This window comes from Hippocampus bargibanti, linkage group LG04, assembly GCF_051943395.1.
Source record: "Hippocampus bargibanti isolate YZ-2025 linkage group LG04, ASM5194339v1, whole genome shotgun sequence".
In the NCBI taxonomy this organism is placed as follows: domain Eukaryota; kingdom Metazoa; phylum Chordata; class Actinopteri; order Syngnathiformes; family Syngnathidae; genus Hippocampus; species Hippocampus bargibanti.
The window spans coordinates 4908145-4935075 of NC_142737.1; the positions used below are offsets into that span (position 1 = coordinate 4908145).

Below are 26931 nucleotides of genomic sequence, written 5' to 3' on the forward strand. Positions count from 1 at the left end.
CACTCTAACTGCCTCGTTATTTCCTCTTTAAAAACATTCGATGACAGTATCTTACATACAGTGATACCTCGGTTTTACAAACCACTTGGCTTACGAATTTATCGGTTTACGAACGTTAACTTTATGAAAATTTTACCTTGGCATACGAACTTTTTTCCTACACAGAGCTGCCTCAATGAGTGATGTGTCGTTCGCGAAAGAGCCCGTTCTAACAACAAAATGGCAGCCGACTGTTTTTGTCCTCTATTCCCTGCCCCCAGGTTAAAGCCACATGATTGGTCAAGAACGCAGCAGTGAGGGGAGGTGGTTTAAACATTAAAGAGACAGGCAGACGACAGTGAGAGAGTTTCAACTTTTTTAGTTCAAAGGCAGAGTGTAGACTGCAAGGTTAAAATATCCCATCAATCAGGCTGCACAAACAACCCGCACAAGCCATCTGCACACTTTATGCAAAATGCTATCAACCAAGCTAAACAGAACTCAATTGATGAGGAACAAGGTAAAATTAGCGCAGAGAAAGCACCTACAAGGGATCATTCCTCAAGATGGTGAAAGAAGAAGGTTACGTTCCTCATCAAGTGTTTAATGCTGAGGAAACCGGCCACGCATACTCAGAATAACAAGATATGCACGAGCTTGTAATAGCATTCCTCGTCCAGCAGAAGTCAGACTCGTATAAAGGAGTCAAAATATTACTTTGAAAGGCGCATGCAAAAGATGTTGAGAAAAAAAAATCTTGTCACACTTTTACATTCATCTCCTCGACCTATAATCCAGAAAGAAACCACCGCATCTGTCACTTTTACACCCTGGATCAGGAGCTATGCAGGAACATCTGGCAGACATGATTACAACGTGGAGACACATCAGTGAAAGTAATCCTGCAAACCCTCAGGACATTGGCATGAAAATCATTTACGAGCCAGAGAGAAATTGAAAAATATAGGAGGAAAATTAATGGAGGATGCTACAGAATCGTGCACGTTTTTTTATAATGTACATTGGTCACATCCGTGACGGAGAGGCAAACGAACGCAAATGTCACGTTGACCCAATTGATTTCCACTCAGTGTGATTTTCTTAGCCGTCGTTTCCTTCAAAACGGCATCCTAAAAACGTTTCCTATTGTGAAAAGCGCTACGGAAGCACTCTATTTCGTTTTATATTTAGAAGATAGACGACCGCGTGATTGTAGACTCGAAAGCCACAGTCATTCCTATGGGTTCTTGATGCTTTGGTACACTGAAAAGGAAGGAAAATGTACCCAAAAAAATGAATGTTGCTCACTCCCTCATTGGATATAAGATGTAACGGTGGCTTAGCATGCAGTGCATTTAGAGTACAGTGATACCTTGGCTTACGAACTTTGGTTCCCAGAGTGTGTAAGGTGAAAAGTGTGTATCCCAAAAAATAATTTCCCATAGGAAACCATTAAAAAGAGAATAATCCGTTCCCAGGCCCCCATAAACAGAAAAGAATCTGTTGTAAATTAGATATCAAGTAGACAGGATGAGCTTAACACAACTAAGTACTGTAATCAGATTAGTTTCAGGGAATAGTCCTCTGCTCCCCACAACCTTAGAGCAGGGACCTATCAAAAAAGGGGTCTGGTACCGCCACCTCTGGACATTAGAGATATCAGCAAAAATTTTAGTTCACTGACGAAGCTTCTCGGATGAGGAGCGAAACGTGCAACACCTTCAAAGAAGTACCGATGATGTCTGAAGAAACCTTTTCCTTGACTTTTGTGACGAGTGAGCAAAGAATAAAAATGGAGCCGTTTACCAAACAAAATATAGTTTGCGGGATTGACGAAAAGAAGATACAGATAAAAGCAAAAGCTATCTTTTCCTTCCAGACGGTTTTGAAATGTGCCATGACAAAGCACACGCATAAGCGCATTGCTTGTGTGGAGCTGAGCTGCCCAAAGGGCTCACTCACATGGAGGCTTCCGAGAGGAGTTGAAAGGCGGGCAGGTCCGTTTGGAGAAAACGTCCCTCAAACCTCAAGCTCCCAATATCTGTCTACCCCCTACTGACCAACGTGGCGTGAGACCTGTAAACATAATCTGCAAGTCACACACATCGTCTGGGAGCCTCACACACACCTCCCAGTGAGATCACATTGCGGCATGAGATGCAGAGCCGAAAGCTATTTACGCAAGCATCCATCAACAAACTGCATGCTTCTAAATAACAGATTTTGGGGTGACTGCAAATGATTTATTTTGGTTAATTTGTTTTTAAACCGTAAACGAAGCATTTGAACAGACTTTTGATACTCCGTCAGTATGCCTTGATGAATTTCAATAGATACGCAATTACCGTACAGGAAAATGGATAGGAAACAGTGAAATTTGGACTCGTTTCAACTTTGATAGTTCAAAAGCAGAGTGTAGACTGCAAGGTTAAAATATCCCATCAATCAGGCTCCACAAATAACCCGCACAAGCCTTCAGTACACTTGATGCAAAAAGCTATCAACCTAGCTAAACAGCACACAATTGATGAGGAACTGGATAAAATTATCGCAGAAAAAGCACCTACAAGGGATCATTGCTCAAGATGGTGAAAGAAGAAGGCTACGTTCCTCATCAAGTGTTTAATGCTGATTAACCCGGCCACTCCATTCCATCAAGCCATCAACGACCATCACAAAGGTCAATAAAACCACTTTATTATACAATACAGTTTATTTCTTTAATTATAATACCATAGCACATTCATTATACATAAAATAAGGTATATTTTGTGTAGTTTTAAGGCTTAGAATATTAGAAAGTATACAATTATGTTTTATGGGGACCTGGGAACGGATCATTCTCATTTTAATGGTTTCCTATAGGAAATTAATTTTTGGGATACACACTTTTCGCTCTACACACTCTGTCTGGGAAGCAACTATGTTCGTAAGTTGAGGTCTCACTGTACGTGGAAGATTGTCAGGAGTATTTATCAGTGGTGGGCCATTCGGGCCCGCAAGGCCTTCTCTGCTGGCCTGAAAATATCTTAATCATAGACTAATGTTAATTCTATTTTGTCCATGAATTTTTATTAAATAATTCCAAATTGTCTTTCTGCTTCCTTTCATTGTAAATAAAGTGTATTATTATTATTATTATTATTATTATTATTATTATTATTATTATTATTATTATTATTATTATTATTATTATTATTATTGCTTTTCCCATGTGCTGTTTCCATATGTGTGTTCATATTTAAGCATTTAACCAACCACATTTCAGCCGTCATTTGTTACCAGGGTCAGAAATCTACCTGGACGCCTTCACAATCAGTTCTGAAGGCTCTGGAGCATAAAAATCAACGTTGATGAAACTGTTGCTTTGAACAATCAGAGTTTGAGTTGGCAACCCTTGGCCTGCTGGAGATGTCAGAGTTTTCTCAAGCTATGATTGGCTAGTCACATGATTGGCTAATCACTAGCCAATCATAGTCTCACTAACCGCTGGTGATGAGAGCATACTGGCCACAGCTAGCACACTTTATCGAGCTGCATGAGTAAATATATTGTTGTGTTGATTTAATCGCGGTTTTGTCAACCCAAAATGGCTGAAGGAGTGTTCCCTTTATTTATTTTGAGGAGTATATAAACATAGGTCGCTTATGTTCCCCGAAATATGCACTTCACAAGATATAGGCCTACTTATTGTATAAGGCCGGCAATTTGACTATCACACTTAAGTTAGAGGTCTGTTAGAAGGGCATAAAAGTCAAGTGTCAAGAGACCAAATGTATCTATGACAGTTTTTGTACCTCCAAAGGCAGGGATGTGGTTAACTTTTTAATTAAACGGCCTAGAATCCCATTTTCTGCGGAGCGCCATAATTTCTTTTGAGACAGGAAGGCTACAAAAAGGATGAATGTAGCTATGGGAAGGCCAACATGACCCAGAAATGACCTTGAGGTCCATTTTTGTGAATTAACATGTTTACACTGACCTGTTCCATTGTGAGAGTCTAGCGAGTGTGCATGCATTCCTCCTGTGGGGTTTCATCTACCCAGCAGGTTTCCGTTACCATGTGGCTGTGGCCTCTGTTTCACTGTGACTGATTTTCCCTGACACTCTGACCTCCGCAAATTCCACTCACAGCAGGTCCAGTGAATAGCCGGTGGTGCCAAGTATTGACAGGCAAATCCCACTTCGATTAACTGTTTATATCTTTACAAAGACTACACTGCCAGTTAAGCTTGGATTCTTCTTTTCCTTTCGGCTTTTCCCCTTCAAGGGGTCGCCACAGCAAATCAGTGTCCTCCATCTTTAGAGGTTTGATCCGCATGTTTGTTTTGGCCAAGCTTTTACGTCGGATCCCCTTCCTGACACAACCCTCTGTAATTTATCCGGGCTTGGGACCGGCACAAGAAGACATATGTCCCTTTGTGGCTACAGAACAAGCAACTCGCTCAGTAAAAGGCTCCCAAACACAAAATGGCAATCGGCACAGCAACATTCAAAAAAGCAAAAACTATGCTTGGATTAATTTATCTAAAATATTTTCTTGTCATTGGGCGATTTTTTTCAGTGAGGCAGTGGCAAGTGGCAGACAAAATATTTACAGAACATTAGGTTTCAGAACGTTTATTATGTGTATACTGTAGAGTAGATGGATGTTTTCAAGCTTAACATACCCGATCTTTCATGATGTTAGATAGGTTCGTGTGTAGGTGGGATGGATGGATGGAAGATCGATTGATCGATATATTGATAGCTCATTAGATTGTTCGATTGTCAGATTGTTAGATTGTTAGATCGATAGATTGTTCGATCAATAGATCGCTAGATCAGAATCAGAATCATCTTTATTGCCAAGTATGTAGAACACACAAGGAATTTGTTTCCGGTCGAACACGCTGCACTAGTATCATCATCAAAAAAATTGCAAAGAGGCACTATACAGTTCAATTTCAATTAGATTGCTAGATAGATAGATCAGCAGATCGATAGATTGTGAGATCGTTAGATCGATCCATAGATTGTTATAGATTGATAGATTGATAGATTGACAGATTGATAGATCGATCCATACATTGTTAGATCATTAGATAGATCGAGAGATAGCTTGCGATACAGCGAACTCGATAGCTTGCTAGTTATCTTCTATAGATAGATCGATTCACAAAAAAATACTACCAGGAAATGTGTGTGGTTTTAAGTAGCCCCCCCCCAAATAAACTTAATGAGACTTAAACAAAAAAGGCCTGAAAAAAACATTTCAAATGATAAAAGTGTTACAGGTGTTATTTATCCAAGGAAAGTCGACGAGCAGTACAAGTCACAACAGCAACCAATAAGTGTGAAAAAAATAAAAACACCATTCAAAATATTAATTAACATAAAACATATTGTTAACAAAAATATTCGTTAAACATTACCCAGCCACGTTGCTAAATAATCATGTTGTAAGTGCTCAATAAATGCTAAAATTTGCCAAAATGTACCAATATTGACTAAAAGTGCCTTATTATCATTAAAGAGCTGATTGTATACTATGCCAAAATAATTTTACTTTTCTTTTGTAATATGAATTTCTGTAAACTGCGTGAATCAGTCGAATTTGAGTACATTTATTCAGTTCCGCCTTCAAGTGTAATCTTTCTCTTTGGAAAAGTTCGACAGTCTTCGCTGTGAGGGGGCAGGCCACTCTCGTCGCCGGTGGAAGTGTTTGCGAACGGGGAAGGGCAAACTTTGGTGACGGGCTCCGACACTTTAACGTGACCGCACAACAGTGGACACACGTTTTCGTGAAAGTTGCCTTCGAGGGAGAACTAAACTCCTCTTTCAACTTCCACTTTTGAAAAGCGAAGCTTCTCTCGGTTCGAACGACTCGCTACCCGGTGGGGGCACCCCTGTGTGCTCCACCTGGATCCCAGTTCGGCGTCTCGTTTTCGGATTGAACTCCTCGGACTCCCGGCGGTTTGTGGATAAAAAGAGTCCAAGCGGGAGGCTACGTGTGGAAGCTGCCACCAAGTATGTTTTGTCGGAATCAAACAACCCGAGCCACGGTTGCCCGCGGTTCGGCTCTTGAAATGGAGATTCGGCGAGGGAAGTTCAGAAAGAGTCTTTACGTGAAGACATCACAGGTAGGCATAGCATCAACACGCCATTAGGGGGGTGGGGTGTTATGGTTACACAATCTATTTATGTTTCTATTTCTATCATTGAACCTTTGGGGTACTTTATTACATGTATCATTGAAAATGCTTAATTTGAAGTTGCATTTCTGTGTTCAGTGATCACGTTAAAGGGACAGTGTACAGCACTGGTGTCTAAGTAATAATAATAATAATAATAATAATAATAATAATAATACATTTTATTTCAACAATAAAACAAAGCACATAACAATAAAACCATAAGTAAAATGATACATAATAAAATAGCAGATAGAACTATACATTGAAATCAATTTTAAACAAGTGGGTTTTGAGGTGAGCCTTGAAAATAGGGAGGGAGTCAATATTGCGGATGTTGGGTGGAAGAGAATTCCAGAGTTTGGGAGCAGAGCGGCTGAAAGCTCTGCAACCCATCGTGGTGAGACGGGCAGAGGGCACATAGAGGTGAAGGGAGGATGAAGATCTGAGGGAACGGAGATTTGAAGCAGGTCAGAAAGATAGGGAGGGGCAAGTTTATGGATGGCTTTGAATGTAAACAGAAGTATTTTGAATTCGATACGATGTTTAACAGGTAGCCAGTCAAGGCCTGGGGGCCAAATCTGGCCCGCCACATCATTTTATTCGGCCCGCGAAAGCTAATGGAACTTCATGAAGCTTTTTAAATTCAGAAACAACATTTAAAATTGTCCAATGTACACAATAACAGTTATTATTCTTGACTTCAGATTTGAAAAGCTAGGCATTCATTAATGTGTTGTCCGTTTTATATGTCATATATGGAAACATTCCAATGGCTTCCCAAAATTAATACCAGCACTCGGGAGAAAACCGTAACTACAATGTGGCCCGCGGCATAAAATGACTTTGACACCCCTGGTGTACAGTATTTAAAAAAAACACATTTTAAAAAATATGAATTATTTTTAAATCATTCTATTAATTTCATTAATGTGCAAAACGTGTATTACATCAGCATGAATTTTAAAAATAATTATTGTTAAAGTGTTCACTAATTATATGACATAGAACTCGCCTCCCCGACAGGAAGTTGCCATCCTTGGCCATCTTTCTATGACGGAGACAAATTTAGCAAATAGTGTACCTCAAATTTTTTGTCTCTAACATGAAACGTTGATGAAGGCATCAAAATGTAGACTTTACACTGACTTTACACTGTAAAGTCTACATTTTACCTGTGTATGTAAAGTTTACATCCACAGGCAGTAATGTCTACACAGCTAATTCAAAATGAAGGCCACAATCTATTTTAATGATCGGCAATTTTTTTGCTCTTGGTGAAAACCAACCAATTGCAACTACGCGTGTTGAATTTGGCTTGACCGCATGACACACATCATTCTGATATTTCTAATTTCTAATTGGATGATGGGCCCTGTTAATGTGGCCGTCTTCTTAGAGCAGTTTTGGATATGCACACTATCAGTCGTGTTACAAGTTTGAACATCGAACATGTCTTTGGTCATGCATTAGTATGTTGCATCATTGTTCATGGTGAAATTGTCTTGGTGTTTATCGAATACTCATATTCTTGCAAAAAAAAAATATATCTATATAAATTACAGTAAAGTCTCGTTATATCGATATTCAAGGGAGTCCGAAAAAATATCGATATAACCGGGACTATCGATATATCCGACCCTGTTTGCATGTAATTTTCTCCGTGCGTGCATAGAAATAGTATCGATATAACCGGGACTATCGATATATCCGATATCGATATAACGAGACTTTACTGTATATGTAAAGACCAATTTGGGTCACAATTATGAGCCTTCATAGTGCTCAATAGCGAAATAGACGCTAAGAATTTATGTGGTAAAATTGTGTTTCCCAAAGTTTACTGAGTGAAGACAAAAAAGATGAATAAAGTAAAAAACCCTAAGACACATTACCAAACAAAAAATAGGAGGAGGTCCCACTCATGAACTAACTCATTTACCGTACTCTTTTTATCTCATTTCGAAGTCACACTCATGCATTCAGTGACACTTGCTCTTTCGCTTTAATTACACTCAAGAGCTGCACTGCATTGTGCCTGTCGCCAAATAAAATTTTAATTGCCTTTCCTTATTTACACTACACTTTCCAATTGCTGTATTTAGCATTTTTCCCCCTTTAAATGAAACAACATAATAACCCAGCAGGGATTTGAGTCGTTTTGATGTCCAGTTGTGGATTGGTATAAAAAAAAAAACCTTAATTTCATTTTCCATCTTCTGCTTAATATTGCGCATTGATTAACAAATATAATTGTGCTGGGATACTTGCACCAGAAGTAATAATGGTCCATTTTGAATTAGATGCTGATATTTTCTTCTCCTCGCTACCTTTTCTCAGCAAATTTTCTCCATTTTTATAAACGGTTTTATAAATACAGTGATCCCTCGGTTTACAAACCCCTTGGCTTACGAACCTTTCGGTTTACGAACATTCAATTTATGGAAATTTTACCTTGGCATACAAACTTTTTTTGGGATACACACGGAGCTGCCACAATGAGTGATGTGTGGTTCGCAAACAAGCCCCTTCTCCTAACAAGAAAATGGCAGCCGACCGTTTTTGTCCTCTATTCCCCGCCCCCAGTCTTCAGTTAAAGCCACTTGATTGGTCAAGAAAGCAGCAGTGAGGGGAGGTGGTTTAAACATTAGAGACAGGCAGACGACAGTGAGAGAGTTTCAACTTTGATAGTTCAAAGGCAGAGTGTAGACTGCAAGGTTAAAATATGCCATCAATTAGGCTCCACAAACAACCCGCACAAGCCATCTGTACACTTGATTAAAGAAGCTATCAACCCAGCTAAGCAGAACACAATTGATGAGGAACTAGATAAAATTATCGCAGAGAAAGCACCTACAAAGGATCATTCCTCAAGATGGTAAAAGAAGAAGGTTGTGTTCCTCATCAAATGTTTAATGCTGAGGAAACCGGCCACTCCATTCCATCAAGCCATCGACCATCACAATGGTAAATACAATGACTTTATTATACTGTACTGTTTATTTCTTTAATTATAATTCCATAGCACATTTATTATACATAAAATAAGGTATATTTTGTGTAGTCTTAAGGCTTAGAAAACAAGAAAGTAGAAAATTGTGTTTTATGGGGACCTGGGAACGGATTCTTGTCATTTTAATAGTTTCCTATTGGAAATTAATTTTTGGGATACACCCTTTTTGCCTTACACACTGTCTGGAACCAATTAAGTTCGTAAGCCAAGGTATCACTCTATAATTTGGACTTCAAGTATGTGTGTTTTGGGGGTCTAAACTGTCAATTAAAGATGGAGGAATGTTGATAGTGCAATAGAGGAAAAACATTAGAAGGATAAGACATCGATTCTGTCTCTCCATTTCCAGTCTCTGACAATTCTAGCCTTCTTTTAGCCTTTTTATTGGCGGGGGTTCAATCATCTCGCAAGGAACCAACTTTTGAACTTCTGGAAGTCATGTACACTCCATCCTATATTGATCTGTTGTCACAAGTCACGCCGCATACCCTGCTGAGTTCACGTGTGACACACAGGGGGGAGGCCAGCATTTCCCGTGGGTCGGGTTGGTAAAGTACGGGGTTATTATAGAGGAGTGGATGATGATTTGATTTACACGGTTTGCTGAGTGATCAAAGTCAAGCGGTAACATGCTTCACTGTGTTCCCATTGCAAGTTTATCGGAAATGGGACAAAAAAAAATAATTGAAATTGAGGGTCAGGAGAAAGCTGTGACACATTGCGACAAAATTTTCACCCTCTCCATCCCTCCCCAATGTAATTTGAAAGTGGAGGAGGTTTTTTTTTATACCCTGTAGCCGCGAGGCAGAAGTGTCAAAGACACATCGGTGTCACCTGCAATGCTGATGGCTCCGTCGGTCAGGCAGGTGTTAAAATTGACTGTGAGTAAGGGTAGAAAGACACCAGCTCTCTTTATTTCACACTAGTCTTTTGTCAGGAGACAGTTCATACTGCCGTACCCCGCAGCGATGTAGCCAGTGATGACACTCTCAATTCAGGCAGCAGCAATTAATCAAAGAATTCCAGTACCGAGCATACATGGGGTGAATCTAAATTGCTCCTTCGAAGCAGCTCAAATCCCCCCTAGCAACACCCTCCCTATTGTAATCGGCAAGTGATCAAGGATAGACTCAGCTGCCGGTGCGTGTTCAATCACAAGTAAACAATAAATAAACAAACACACCATCGGCACTTTCTTTTACCATCTGCCAATGGCCACCTGTCACGCCGAGTGACTCGACATGCAGATTGGCTAAAGGGTACACACTGAACATTGCTAATTGGATTGGATTAGCCTTTATTAGTCTCGCTGTGGAGAAATTTACATTTTATAGCAGCAAAGTGATGAAAGTAAGAGGAAAGGAAAAAAAAGAAGTAGAATAACGAAATACAGGAGCTGCTGTAATAAAGGCAGCCACTCTTGCGGCGCCATCTTGAAGTCAAAACAACAAAAATTAATAACAAATAATATGACAACACAAAGACACAGTCATTCATTCTTCTGCACTTGCTGTACCCTCTTTGCGACATGAAGCAGTTCGAGATGAAAGAGGAGAGAATCAAAGTGTCCTTTTCACCAGTGGATTAGGGACGTCATGGTGAAATGAACACAAAGCTGTAACATCCACTGACCAAAAGAGATTGTGTCACATCTCCTATGCCACGTAAATCCGCTTCAATTCCACGCCGCGGCACTTCCACATATGTCCAACAGCACCGATCTTTCCGCTGAACAAAGCGGGGCTGTGAAAATTCTGCTCATTACATGCGCAAAAAAGCACAATTGCCCCAGAGTTGTCCAGTGATGACAGTGAAACGGCACTGACATTCCTCACAAATCAAAAACAGTGCTGGCATATTTGTGCTGCCGAAAAGGTGCAACCGCTCAGCACAGTCTCCTCCTTTCCACACAATGCACAACAGCTCAAAGGGACAAAAGAACACACAAAAACAACACAAAAATAACAAAAAAAAAGACTTGTTAGAGCGCTTGCTGACTCCTGCCTACTCGGGCGCCATCTTGGACTTCTTTTCTTTTCTTTTTTAAATCCACTAGTATTAGGTCAAGGTGACAGCTCCAAGTTGACAAAAATAATATCTTCACCTTCACATGTACATATTGTGTTAAATAACAGTAAATAAGTTCTCAATGATGCCCTCGTGGGGCTCTAGTTCACCTCCATTGGACTTCCATGTTTTTGGCTTTGTCATTGTTGATAACAAGGCCCTTGCAGTCATCCTGCGCAAACGCGATGATGTGGTTGGTGCTGCGGGTTGGCAAAAAAAAATCATAGGTCAGCAGTGGGCTGAGCATGCATCCCTGTGGAACCCCTGCACTCAAGGTAATGATCTTGGAGTCTTTTGTTCCAGCCTTGACACTGTAAAAGTCGAGCATACGGTTATCGTCGGAGGTTGTGAACTCCCAAGAGTTTCGTATGAGCTGTTGGGGGATTCATTGTGGTGAAAGCTAAACTGAAGTCTAAACGCAGCGGATTTAACGGCCTCATTTGGGTACGCTCCGAAATGAAAGCCTTTGAGGTAGTTTGCAAGGGTAATCGATGGTTTATTATCAGCACATTGCTTTCGGCTTAACCACTGTTGCTCTAAAAGTGACTGCTCTGTAATTTAATTCTAAGATTATTACAGACAAAAAAAAACCTCTTGTTAGTACACAAGTTGAATCGTGTCGAGTTGACCTTTGAATTAGCTTAACGTTCAGTCATCGGACATATCATCGCAATTGGAGCAAAATGGTGAAAAGGCTGAGATAGTTGGCCAGTGAGTATTGAATTTCTTTATGTATTTATTTATTTTTAGCTATTTTCCTGGAGGCGGGAGGCAAATGGAGCAGAGAGTCCGACTGTGTCTTGTCTAACTTAATGGCTGCTATTTTCATTATAAAAATATTGCGGAATTAGGCTGTCGTTTATATGTGAGGATTGGGAGGGAACAGCCTATTTTGAGTTGAATAAACTGCTTCCCAAGCCCCCCGATTAGAATTTGATTGCAAAATGTAATGTATGATTGATGATGTGGTCGCTGTTTTCTGGCTCAACACCATCTGTGGTTTTCGGGGGAGGGGGTCATATTAGTCAGGGAGTCAAAAACTGCAAAAGAAGCCAAGCAAACAATTCAGTGCACCTGTCGTGTTTCCATCTAAATCTCTTCACTCACCATCCTGTTGATCGGCTGCATGCTTCCTACGGTGGGAGCGAAAGAAATCTCTGCGCTGGCATCAGGCCTTTCCTTGATGCTCCCTAAAATCTATTTTGTCGTCTGAAGCCACCCAAGAGACGCTAAAACATCCGTTATAATAATTAACATGGAATGTACTCTATTTTAATGCCTTCTGTTATTTTCTAACCCGGTGATGCTCACCAACCACTCCATTGTGGTTACCACCAACTTTGCAAGGCCTGAAAGTGGTTAGGCTAAAAAGTGCATGTGTGTGTGTAATGGCGCGCCCTTCTGCCCACAGTTCTCTCCAAGATCTTTGATTTGGCCATTGAAGACATATTTTACGACGTCATGTTTGAACATTTGGCTGCTCCATCTCACTAAAAAAAAAGTCATAACGGCGTCTGCGCGGAGCAAATCGGTGTTCCTTTGTTTTCTCGAACCAAGTGCAATAACCTCGCATTGCAAAAGGGATCTTTTGAGCGGATGATTCACAAGCATGGAAAAATCATACGTTTTTATTTGACTAATAGTTTCAGAGGGAGAGAGGGAGAGATAGGAAGACAGGGAAGAGCGGAATAGAGAGGAGCGAGAGAGGGATAGAGAGGAGAGTGAGAGATAGAGAAAGAGAGATAAGGAAGGGTAGAGAGAGGTAGAGAGTGTGAGAAATAAGGAGATAGAGGTAGGTAGAGAAAGGTAGAGAGAAGTAGAGATAGGTAAGGAGATGTAGAGAGAGAGACAAGTAGAAAGGGAGGGAGAGAGAGAGAGAGGAGATCGAGAGGGAGTGGTAGAGAGAGAGTGAGAAAGAAGGAGAGAGAGATGATGAAAGTGAGAAAGAAGGAGAGGGAGAGCGGCACAGAGAGAGAGAGAGGGAGAGAGATGGAGAGAGGGAGGAGAGAGAGAGAGGTAGAGAGAGAGTTAGAGAGGGAGGGACAGAGTGAGGGAGAGAGAGTTAGAGAAAGGGAGAAAGAGTTAGAGAGTGGTCGAGAGAGATTGGTTGAGAGAGATTGGTAGAGAGAGAGAGAGGAAGAAGGAGAGAGAGATGACGAGAGTGAGAAAGAAGGAGAGGGAGAGCGGCAGAGAGAGAGGTAGAGAGAGGTAGAGAGCGAAGGAGCTGTAGAGAGAGGTAGAAGGGTAGAGAGAGGTAGAAAGAGAGATGTAGAGAAAAACGTAGAGAGAGAGAGTAGCGAAAACATAGAGAAGAGGTAGAGAGAGTCAGCAAGAAGTCGAGAGAGAGAGAGAGGGAGAGAGCGAGAGAGACGTAGAGGGAGAGAGGTAGAGAGAGGTAGAGAGAGATTGGTAGAGAGAGTGAGGAAGAAGGAAAGAGAGAGGTCGAGAGGGAGAGGCAGAGAGTTAGAGAGAGTGAGAAACAAGGAGAGGTAGAGAGAGAAAACGAGAGAGAGGTCATATAGATGTTGCCACGGCAACACTTTAGCCGAAAATAAATAAATAAATAAATAAATAAAAAAATAAATAAAGGCAGAACCTCTTAGACCATGTGCCAGTTGAGGAAAGAGCGGTGTCCAAGGAATGACAAAATACTCTTTCAGTGCGTCAAAGGAACTCTGTGTACTCGATCAACAATGGCCCCCCTCGCTGCTCCGGAGCTCCCCCCCCCCCAAAACGCTTTCCGACGTCATAAAACGCCAAGCAAACGGTCCCGTAGGTGCTCGAGAATGGATGCACAATTTTCATCCTCCATTTACCCCCGACTCAAACTGTCCATTAGTTGTCAAATTTAGCAAGTGTGTTTATGTTGCCCCTAATGCCTTCTGTCAATGGCAGTCGCAAAACGCTCGAAGTCCTCTTTGAGAATCCAAACTAAGTTCAACCGGCTGTAAGCTTTCCCAATGTGCCGACAGACTTTTTTTCCCTTCAAATGTTGAACACTAATTTAAAGCAGATTCGTGTGTATTATAGGTGTTCAATTACCTGACATGTTTCGGCGTGTACTTCCGCCTTCGTCAGAGTGTCACGGATACACTGTCTACATACACTGTCTGTAAGTAAAGAATCTGCTTTAAATTAGATATCAAGTAGACAGGATGAATTTAGTACAACGAAATGTTGAACACGTTTTTCTGTATCGATACACAACTTTGCATGCTTATTGCTGTGGGGGCCATATATCTGGTCATGCTCTGCATGAGTGCTCGCACAAATGTGAGGGTGGGGGGTGTATAGGGGGAGAGGTGTCTAATCTGGTTCTTCACTTCCTTCTAGCCATGAGAACAAATCAACCATGGCCAACTACTGAGCGTAGACATGAATTGGTTGTTTAAAAACAGAACATGCTTCACTTAAAAGATGTGACTTATTTCACGACCAAATTTCATAAATAATTTACTCACAAAGATTCATAACAGATGCGTTTGTGAGAATTTCACATAGCAGTAGTAAGGTCCCTGTTGCGGTGTAGCACTCAAACCTTCAAACTCTCATTTGCATCTTCGCACACTGACTGAATTTCATCTCACTTGTTTGTGATGACACAGAAATAACCCCCGAAATTATGGGTCTGGAACCTTTTTGACTAAGAGAGCCATGAAAGTAAAATACAGTAAAGTCTCGTTATATCGATATCGGATATAGCGATAGTCCCGGTTATATCGATACTATTGATATGCACGTACGGAGAAAATTACATGCAAACAGGGTCTGATATATCGATAGTCCCGGTTATATCGATATTTTTTCGGACTCCCTTGAATATCGATATAACGAGACTTTACTGTATTTAGAAATATTTTTCAGTGAGAGAGACACACACAAACCCACACACACACACACACACACACACACACACACGCACAAACTCGCACCCACACACACACACGCACACACACCGACGTCTCCGGACAAGTTGTGTCCATAATTTGTAAAATGGCTTCAAATGACTTCTACTGAGCGTATTTTACTATGTTTCCATCGCATATAGCTATATTTTACGTTTTAAGACTCGCGCTGAATATTCTGGATGTCTTGTTTTTGAGTTGGTGACGAGTCCTCACCCTACGTCACATAATTTAAACAAATGTTGACTTGAGACTAACAATGCTTTCATAAAGCGACAAGTTTTGATTTTCGTCATGACTTTCTCCATTTTGTTTATTTTGGCGTTCGAGGTGATAGTCTGAGTCGTCCACTAGCGTCAGCGGCGTCATGAATAATCCCTCAGTCATGTAAAAGCTGCGAAATAGTAGCAACACCCTTCAGGATGAATCAGTGCACGTCTTCACCAATAATAAATTTCAAGCACAGTATCAAAACATTGAACTGCATGTTTTTTTTCTTAGTACAAGAAGAATTTTTTTTTGACAGGGCTCTCGTATCAGATCTCAGGAGTACCCAATGTTTCTGCTACTCATCATTCACATCCTTCCACATTCATTTCCTGTCAACCCGCACCATCCTCGGGAGAGATGTATTATGTGGGACAATCTGCAGCTTTGAGTTTCAGGTCCCCCGATGTTACAAGTAAAATGCCCCCCTCCACCCACCTTTCCCCTCGAAAGCACTAACCCACTTTCCTGAACACTCAGGAAGTCCTCTTTTGTCTTATCCTCCACACTGTCAAAGAAGATTACTGTTTGTACTCTTTTTTTTAAACTTTCTAGCTTTTATTGTTCTTCTAGTCTTTCTTTCCGCTTTAGCACTTGCCCCCTAGTGACTTTCACCGTAACCCGTCGGGGCCCGACGTTAACAGGTTATAAAATGAGAGCTCGGCTGTCTCATGCCAAAGGTATCTTCTTTGTGTGAACAAAAGACCTCCACTGTTAAACATTGGCAAAGACACACACATATGCACGCACGCACGCACACACACACACACACACACACACACACACACACACACACACACACACACACACACACACACACACACACACACACACACACACACACACACACGTAATGTAGTAATGTCTGGATATCATTTACGGTGTCTGACACTTATAGCTAGCCCCCCCTACTATGAGTTATTGTTCAAGTCTTCAAGTCTCATGCTCAGTTGTTCTTTCTGATACCTTTCTTGGATTTCTCAAAGGCACATACAGATCCGCCGCCCCCCACACACATTTTTAAAGGACAACCGACGTCACTTTTTTGTTTCCTAACTGACATCAGAAAAAAGTTTTATAGCATCTAAAATACCCAAAACACGCAGGCTAATATTTTTAGTCAAATGCAAAACACCAATGCAAAACACCAATGCAAGACACCAATAAAAATTACTTAAAATGTGTAAAAAGTACTTGAATTTGAAACCGGAAGTGGCCAGTTTCAGAAGGTCCCGCTCCCATGTTCGTGGTGTCACGGTAGGATGTCTTGCCTTGCTCTAGAATCAAAACAATAGCTTCAGATTCGGAGAATATGCTTTCTTGTTACTCATCCAGTTATGAATATGATTCAAAGTTCTGAAGAGGAAAGCATACATGTTTGCAATCGATTAAAGAATTTATTCCGTGTCATTTTGTAGCACCGAATGTAGCACCGAAAAGAGGCAGAAGAGGGCGAGAAAGCTCAGTGGAAAGCTCAGTGGAAACGGGCTGATTGATTCCTTACAATTTTTGTCAGTGAATATCAAATAGATGCTCGGTGCCACACACAAGGATTCACCATCGCGTCGTGTTTTCCTTTTAATTTTGCCATCAACACGGATCAACACGAAGTTTTCAGACCAAACAAAGTATTGCAAAATGTATTGAGGTGATGCAAGGTGTATGTCCTTTCTTGCTGAGGGGCGTTCCTTCAGTGACGTAGGGTGAGGACTCGTCACCAACTCAAAAACAAGACTTCCGGAATATTCAACGCGAGTCTTAAAACGTAAAATATAGCTATATGCGGTGGAATCTTTGTAAAATACGCTCAGTAGAAGTCATTTGAAGCCATTTTACAAATTATCGACACAACTTGTCCGGAGATGTCTGTTGTCCTATAAGGCTGACTATTGATGGTGGTGTAAAGCATTGGTTGGCACTGTCAGCAACTCTTAGTCACAATTCCAACAACTTACGTCAGCCCGTTAGCAGTAAAGTCATGGAGGCTAAAGATTACGTAGCATTGCCACACACCTTTTTGGCCATTCCTTGTTTTTTTTTCCCCTCAGAACAAAGCGCCCGCTGTGCTTTTCTGCTATTCATCAAATAGCCACAGTCTCTTTTGTACAAAGGAATGCACCGCCAAGGTTAACAATTGAGGAATGTTTATGATTACTATAGGGTGACTCCCAAAATACATGTGAATTTTAACATCCGTTTTATGAAGAATTATTATCATTTTGGAAATAATGTTACTTTTTGTTCAATTTTAACCTATTGGTGACAAGCAAAAAAGTCATTTTGAACTCATTCACCGCCATTCCCTGAATTTATTCGGGAATTGAAAGTATGACATATGACACCATTCCCGAATTTGTTCGGGTTTAGGTTTTTCTTGCGGAGGGAAGGGTGGCGATGACGCACGAGCTAGACCTCTGGCAATGTTTTTCCTTCCCACAAGGGGGCAGCATTTGCCTTTTGTACAACCGCCCCCCTTTGAACCCCAGAGAACTCCAGACCCATATAACTTAGGAATTAAGTGCTCTTTTTTTATTGTGATGAAAGAAGAGAGTCTAAAGTTTCTTACGCTGCATTGAATGTTTATGTAGTCTTAAAACTCAATATTCCTGCAATGTACAATACAATACATATGGATTTACTGTATTTTCCGGTATATAAGGTGCACCCAAAAGCCTTCATTTTCTTCAAAAGATGACTCTATGCCTTTATGCAGGTGCGCTTTATATGTGAAGTAATATTAAGCCACAACAGGTAAAATGTTGTGTGTCTTATATTTGGAATTTTTTAATGTTTTTATATATTTGGATAACTTTTCTTCATTCATTAAAGGTGCGCCTTATAGCCCGGTACACCTTATCTATAGAAAACGTTTGAAAATACACCATTCTTTGGGGGTATGCCTTATACTACAGTGTGCCTTATACACCAGAAAATACGGTATATAGCGCATGAGTAAAAATGACAAAAAAAAATGGCACTGGAGTGGACACATTTTTGCACATATTCTGGCAGTGAATGAGTTAAAAATATAATTTTCGTGACTCACTTCCCCATTTACATTTCTGTAATTATTTACAGTTGATCATTGTAGGAATGGAGGTTTCTCTGTGAAGTCGCAAAGCGACATGAGAGCAGATGGGTGATAGAAGGCCCAGCTGGCACGCCACTGCTTTGAAACGCTCCTTACTGGACCCCAATGGCTAACTGCCTTGTCCATTTTGGTCGTTATGGTCGCAGTCTTCCTGCTGTCCGCGGCAATTGTTTTGTCCACTAAGGAAATCATGTGTTCATTATACTTTGTTTATCTGTGTCATCAGCATGATCACCCGCAGGCATGTTCCCGCGTGATCTACTTTAGTGACTTCGACATGTGATGTTTGCTCTGCTGCATCATCAAAACAAATCGTTTCCATGGTCCGGTGAGGATGGGCATTTTGCAGTGAATTAACTATACGATACGTACTGAAGGTTTTGGGACTCGTGACCAGTGAAGTGTTCCCTCAAACTTGCATAATAAACACTAAATTTAGGACATAAATAGTGTGGGTTTTCTCTGGGGCCTCTGGTTTCCTCCTACATTCCCAAAACATGCATGGTAGGTTAATGGAGCGCTCTATATTGTCCTCGGTTGCGATTGTGGTAGTGAACAGTTGTTTTTCCATGTGTGCCCTGCGATTGGCTGACAACCAGTTCATGGTGTAGCCCTCCTGCTCGTCTGAAGACAGCTCGGATTGGATCCAGCAGTTTTGTGACCCTTGTGAGGATAAACGGCTCAGATAATGAAGGGCTTGTACAAATCCTTGTGGTTTTTGTACTTGGTATCTTGTTTTTTTCTTTCTTTCGTCAGGTCCAAAAGAGGGAGCCATTGCTCCATGCAGAATAGCTAGAGTGGAAGGTGAAGGCCATCTTTAATTTTCTTGGCACTTGGAAAGAATTCCCCCTAGTTATTTATTTATTTATTCATGTATTTATTTATTTTTTATTTATTTGTTTGTTACTTGTTATTTTTTATTTATTTGACTATTTACTTGTTTATTAAATTGCATTTATTAATCTATATATTTATTGACTACTTATGTACTAATTTATATTTATTTATTAGACTACTTATTTACATATTTATTGAATTTTTTATTTATCTATTTTTTTATTTGACTATTTACTTGTTTATTAAATTGTATTTATTACTCTATTTATTTATTTATTTATTGACTACTTATTTACTTATTTATATTTATTTAGGTATTTATGTATTGTTCTGTAGCCACAAAGGGACATTTGTCTTCTTGTGCCGGTCCCAAGCTCGAATAAATACAGAGGGTTGTGTCAGGAAAGGCATCCGACGTAAAAGCTTGGCCAAAACAAACATGCGTATCATGCCTCTGAAGATGGAGGTTACTGATTCGCTGTGGCGACCCCTTGAAGGGAAAAGCCGAAAGGAAAATATGTATTTTTTATGAGACTATAATAAAGACGTTACTTGTTACTTGTTATTAGTTTTTTTTATTTGACTATTTACATATTTATTAAATTTTATTTATTTATCTATTTGTTTATTTGACTATTTACTTGTTTATTAAATTGTATTTATTAATCTATGTATTTATTTATTGACTACTTATTTACTAATTTATATTTATTTATGTATTTATTTAGTCATTATACTACTTATTTACATATTTATTAAATTATATTTATTCATCTATTGGTTTATTTGACTGTTTACTTGTTTATTAAATTGTATTTATTAATCTATTTATTTATTGACTACTTATTTACTAATTTATATTTATTTATGTATTTATGTATTTTTTTATTTTTTATTATACTACTTTTTTTACAAATTTACAAATTTTTATTGATTGATTTATTTTCATGCAGTCATTCACATGAATTTTCAAAGATCAGACATTTTGTGACAAGTGACAAAGCAAGTGTCTCTCACAGTTCTGCGGTTTTGGGTTGAAATCTCACCAAGGGACTTCCTCTGTGGAGATTTTGTGCTCCCCGCATGCTGATGGGAGAGTTTTGACCTTGAACTTGGGCTAACCGCTCACATCCCAAAACCTTTGGTGATTGGAATTCTCAAAATTAACCATTATCAGAACTCTGAATTAATGTGATTGGCTGGTATCGATTTCAGGGTGTACTCTTGAACTGTAAAAAAAAAAATCAGTTTTTATCGACTCCGGCTGACATTGTAACTAGAGCAAGAAAGTCTTGAAAATGGATGGTAAATGTTTTCCCTCAAATCAACACAAAGCGCTTGGCAGGGTCTCCAAAGTTGAATGTGCTCCTGCATATCTTGAGAGTCAAATTCCTCCCCCACCCTTATTATGCTGACATGGAATTTGTTTTGATGTATTCGCACTCACCGAAAGATTTGTACGTCTGTGTCGACGTATAATTTCCAACATGACTCGCCACTACAACTCCGCCGCGTATTTGATGGTAAATTAGAAGGCCGATCAGTCAGAATTTACTGAGGGAAACTAATACGCCTAATAACAAGGTAGGCCGCGGATGAGATTTATGATGTCGTTGCTCTGCCGCGGTGACAGACTTATGACTGTGCAGCCGTTGGCGCAGGTCTTTTCTTCACGCGACGTAACCGAGGAATGACCTCCAGGGGGATTTTTCCATGACATGTCTGCTTTTACAGCTCATCACCCGCTGCTGTCCTCGGGCCCGGCGGATATGACCCAATGTCTGCCGTGACTATGCCGTGGAATTGAACACCTGAGAGAGAAATAGAATGGCTGAATGTACAGAGGGGCATTCTATTGTTGTAAATGTTTTGTGAAAAATGACGTTCATTAACTAATTTACTTCCATTTCTGAATGTATTCCTGTTTTTATTCATGGAGCACCATTCCCCAATTATTTCGGGTTTTGTTTTTTTCTTGTGAGGGGGTGCCGCTAAAGTGCTGGTCAGACCTCTGCCAATGTTTTCCCTCCTACGAGGGGGCAGCATTTGCCTTTTGTAAAGCCAGCTCCATTTTAAGTTCAGATAACCATAACCACATAACGTAGGAATTAACTCTTTTTTTCTGATGAAAGAAGCGAGTCAAAGATTTCTTCCGAATGTTTATGTAGTCCTAAAACTCAATATGCTGTGGGTCCTGCAATTTGAGTGAAAATGTCAAAAACCCTGGCACTCTCCTCCTTCTTTTCCTTTCGGCTTTTCCCTTCAGGTGTCACCACAGTGAATCAATGTCCTCCATCTAACCCGGTTTTGTACATCCTCTTCTTTCACAGCAGCTACCTTCATGTCCACTTTGACAACATCCATAAACCTCCTCTTCGGTCTTCCTCTTGGTCTCCTGCCTGGCAGATCAAGGCTCAGCATCCTTTCTCCCGATATAATCACGTTGTCTCCTCCCGACTCCATTTCCCCCTGTAGAAGTAGTGCGTAACCTTAACCTCAACTGAAGAGCGTTATAAACCTTGTTTCATTCATTGAAGGTGTGCCTTATAATCCGGTGCACCTTATATATAAACACTGGCACTCTAATGGACACATTTTTGCACATTGTCTGGCAATGAATGAGTTAAATGAGAATATTTGTCAAATGCTAATTCCGAGATGGGGGTGGAATTAGAATGTGGGCTGGATGGATTGAGGTCTAAGGTAGATGGATAAACGGACCAAAAAGATAGACACCAAAATACTGAGGACTAGACAATTTGATGAAAGCTCCGTTTAGGAGGGGTGAATGCAAAATAATCCAATTGCGATTCGAACCCCTAACATCAGACCTGTAAGGAGATCATCCTCTTTGCAACCTTGAAATAAATGTACCGTATTTTCCAGAGTATAATGTGCACCCCCGATGAATGGTCTATTTCCAAACTTTTCCATGTATAAGGTACACCGGATTATAAGGCACACCTTCAACAAATGAAAAAAAAGTTTCCAAATATAATATATAAATACATAAAAGTTTTCCAAATATAAGGCATTATAAGGCTCTTCAGTAGATGTTTAGGTTACACACTACTTCTACAGGGGGAAATGGAATCGGTGGCTGCTGACAGTAGTTGCGAGACCTGTTGTGGTTCAATATTACTTCACATATAAGGCGCATGGTCATCTTTTGAAAAAAAAATCTAGGCTTTTAGGGTGCGCCTTATACACCGGAAAATACGGTAGTTCCTTATGCAGTTGTAAATGCTGTACAGGCACTGCATACAACTTGAAGCTGTCATTCTAACACAGAGCCTTGTGCAAATACATCTTGAAAGATGTTGTGGCTCGTTTAGATAATGCGATAGGTCATCTAACAGAGACTCAGAGATACTCTGATTACACAATTGCTTAAAATAAAGCCACCCGAGTGTACCACAAAATCAATAGACTATTGCTGTTTTTATTTTGCGCAACCAGGTCTAGGTCCTGGTCCTGATCCGTTGGGATAGGTGCTGAGCAGATTCTACAAGTGACGTTAACCACTTTCACCGGTGTATCTGATTTGACATTGTGACATGGACATCATATGAGCAAACACTTCTAAAAATAAGTGCGCTAACATTAGCTTGTGTGACGGTGTCCTTGCCTTTACACGCTCTGCTTTATGTTCTCTTGTTGCAAATGGGTTGCATCCTAAAAAGTCTCCAACTCATACATCGCCGTTCTCTTCTTGGTTCTGTGCGTTAGCATGTCTTGTTGTGACTGATACTTTCTGAACATTGCAAGACAGGTGGATAATAAAACGTCTAGAATCTAAGGCGACAAGAGTTAAGCCTTATAAACCTCCCAGTTCTTATTTCATGAGCAATCCTGTGCTTGTACCGTTTTGGGAGCACTTTAAGCAAGACTTTATTCTTCCCCTCAAATTCCAGAGGTCATTAGGTAGACCATCACACACCAACATCAATGACCATTGATGTCTCTAACGTGCTTCTGGGTGTTTGAAGAGAATTTCCAAGTGATATACTTCCAAATGTTTTCCAGAGTTTTCCTGGAAGATGTCAACGTTGCAAATGGGGGTCCAATTCCACATTACCCCTCCCATTCCCTCACATTCATATGCATTCCTTGGCAGGTCTCAAAATGTTTTCTTGAGCGTCCATATCTCGCCCTGCCCTTCAAAACAGTCAAGTCAACTATTTCTCTTTCGACCCCAAGAACAATAAATCTCCACTCTGAGTGTGTGTATGTTGATGTCTGCGACACATTAGCTGGGTGATTTAAGCTCGCCAAGGGTGGAGGCTTTCCTTGGGGAAATGACCCAACCTGCATGGTTGGTTCTCCTCCTCACAGGTCCAAAAGCTTTCAAAGACCCCTTTTGTTTTTATTATCGGACTCTGTAAAGAACGATCTGGTAGTCAAGTGGTCAGCACGCTGTCTTCGCAGTCCCTGTGTGAAGTTTGCATGTTCTACCTGGCTCACGTGGGGTTTCTCCGGGTCCTCTAGTTTCTTCCCACATTCCAAAAACATGCATGGCAGGCTGATTGAACACTAAAAATTGTCCCGAGGTGTAAGTGTGAGTGCAGATGGTTGTTTGTCTCTGTGTGCTCTGCGATTGGCTGGCAACCAATTCAGGGTATCCTCGGCCTAGTGCCTGAAGACTGCTGGGATAGGCTCCAGCATCCCCCGTGACCCTAATGAGGATAAAGTGGTTTGGAAAATGGATGGATGGATGGATGGATTGACTTTGTAAAGACTTTTAAGTGCATTGCTGTGCTTGGATATGTTCTCTAAAGATTCAAAACCCAAGTCATGGATGTCAAATTCATTTATTGCCGCTGGCCAGATTGTAGTTACCATTTTCTCTCGGGGGCCTTTATGAATTTGGAGAAGCCATTAACATGTTTAGTCCTCACCACATGTTACACGTGGAGCGCACAACAAATGAATGAATGAATTTGAAAACTAGTTTTCAAATCTGAAATCAAGAATAATGACTGTTATTTTGGATTACATGCGACAATTAGAAATTTTGCTTCAGAGTTTAGCAAGAATAATGGAATTTCACAAGCTTGATTGGCTTTCGCGGTCCGAATAAAATGATGTGGCGGGCAAGATTTGGCCCCCACGCCTTGACTTAGATACCATTGACCTAAGTGAAAGCCACCGATCTATTCTTGCATCACATGACAATGTTTTGGAAAAGATATGCTTGAATTAAGCACCTTCAGACAAATATACGAGTCTGTTTTCCTGTTCTGCTGCTGGCATTCACTGCATTACTGCCGTGACACTCAGAATTGTAGGTTCCCATTGCGCCTTCTAATGATGCGCACTTGTGACTGGAGCTGTAAATTAGTTTCCCTCCTCTGGATAGAAGCGGAGATACAGTTGAAAGGCACATGGTGTGGATTTTGAGATGTTTTGCGGGGAGAATCTGCGGTCCAGAAAGGAAACAGACCTTATCCTTGAGGTGACATATTTCTTCCTGCAATAACAACTCCTTGACGTGAGCGCGATGTCTTGGTGTTAGCAATGTGGAACGCTGGATCAGTTGCAGGGCTAGGTATGCTGGATTATGGCCACAGCCTTTTGGAATGACATTAAATCAATATTTAAAAGGCTGTGTTAAATTATTGAAGCTCTCTTTGACACATGCTTTATGTGATATAAAATATGTATGTGATCTTGCCTAAAAGTCTCTGGCCGCCATCACGCACAAATCTCTTGTGAATTTGCCAATTGTCTGAATTAACAAAAACAGAAATAAAGACGGTGAAAGCACAAACTCATTGGGATAACTTTTTAATCAAGGCAGCGTTAGAAACCTTAGACTCTCTTCTTTCATCAGAAAAAAAGAGTTAATTCCTAAATTATATGGGTCTGGAGTTATATGAGTTTGAAATGAGGGCGGCTGTCCAAAATATAATGCAATACATACATATTGATTTATATACCGCTTAAACAACAGCGGAAGCTGGAACAAAGCATAAACATGGAAAAAAGGGAAAAGCTGCCCCCTTGTGGAAAAAAAAAAAATGTTGCTAGAGGCCATGGCCAGCGCTTTATCGGCATGCAATGACTCAATACAGTTACATATATCAAATATGCTTTTTTATACTTGCACTATGTACACATCTTTATGAAAAATTTATGCAGTTACAGTATACATTACAGTCTTCTGACATTTCTATTATGCTTAGAATACTGTACTTTGTTTTTTATCTTTTCACTTTGAAATTGCTGCTGTGGACTGCATATTTCCCCACTGTGGTACTGTTAAAGGCTTTCTGATTCTGATGGCCAGCGCTTTATCAGCACGCAAGTATGAAAAAACAAAAGCAGAACCAATTTGTGAATGGCACTCAATGTGATATTTTCAATTCCCCAATAAATTCGTGAATGGCAGTGAATGAGTTAATAAATAAATCGTTTTAACATCTGTGATCAAGAATAATTAGTATTATTGTGGTTTACATACGACAATTTGAAAATTTACTTTGGACTTTAGCAAGCATCATGGCACTTTTGACATGCTTCATTTGATTATGTAGGCCGAATGAAATGATGTGGTGGGCCAGATTTGGCCCCCGGGCCTTGACTTTGACACAAGATCTAAACGGTGTTGTAAATTATCACCAGCTGTCACTTCATTCCCTCTTGAATATCAAAAAAAAAACATTCCCCACCCACTACACTTGAGTGTGCGACAATAGCTGTTTGTTTGTTTAAAATGGTGGGGGGCTGCTGCAGTTAACATTCGGCGATCTTTATTCTTATCTCCAGACAGAGGCACTGTCGTAGGGGTTAATTTAGCGTGTAGGCAAGGGGAGTTACAAGAAGGAGAGGGAAGGTGGGGGGCGCACACTGGGCCAGTTGTGCCGGTCACTCCCGCATAGGCGATGTGGGCTTTTTTAATGTCAAGAGCTCTCCTTGTTTTCGCTCGGGACACCATCTCGCATTCACAATCGAGACAGTGGACGCACAAAAAAGGAGGAGAAGGATGCGTATTTGAAAAGCGCCATTCTTTACCGGCTGGGCGGTGACCGCGGGCGTACCGAGTGGATCATTTGTGGAAAACTTGGAGAGAAAAGGGAAGAAGAACACGCGGATGAGTAGTTTGTTAAACGGATCGTTACCCTGCCCACGTTTTTTTTTTTTTTTTGGGGACGAGTCGCTCCAAGTTTTTACGCACCAACTCGATTACAAAATAAAACGCAAGTGCGCGTCGTCCTTACAAATTTGTTTTAGCTTCGGGTGAGATAATGTAACGCCTTCATCTCTTGTGGTTCGACGAGGGGGACAAAGTTGTGGATTTCAAGCGATCTGGAGGATGCCGGTTGATAAAGGGACAAACATGGAGGACAAACTGTGGATATTGGAGGATCTCAATATGATGTACATCCGACAGATTGCTCTCAGTTTGCAGGTAAAAAAGTCGTACTTGAAATGCATTGGACCATGCTGACAGCTGTTACTAATATTTGGTATTTGCCTTCAAAACTATCTTGAGAAATTAGAAACACGTTCGTAGGTAATAAAAATCAACTAATATGTCTTTGAAATCAGATTGCTTTTGTTGTGCATGTAAATTTGTTTGCGATCCCTTTTATTTAT

The 26931-nt window shown here is 40.5% G+C and overlaps 1 protein-coding gene across 3 annotated transcripts in view; it reads left to right on the forward strand.

Annotated features, from left to right (window-relative positions):
• The first annotated feature begins 5680 nt into the window (after nucleotides 1-5680).
• The window catches only part of rtkna (rhotekin a), an 86761-nt gene continuing 65510 nt past the window's right edge, over nucleotides 5681-26931 (forward strand). Inside the window, exon 1 of one of the 3 annotated variants that reach the window (XM_088993675.1) lies at nucleotides 5681-6101. In XM_088993675.1, coding sequence (XP_088849801.1) covers nucleotides 5991-6101 — 111 coding nt within the window. In that variant the 5' untranslated portion in view covers nucleotides 5681-5990. Of the gene's footprint in view, nucleotides 6102-26173; nucleotides 26744-26931 lie in introns of those variants that run through there. The other 2 variants (XM_088993673.1, XM_088993676.1) reach the window with 2 other exon arrangements.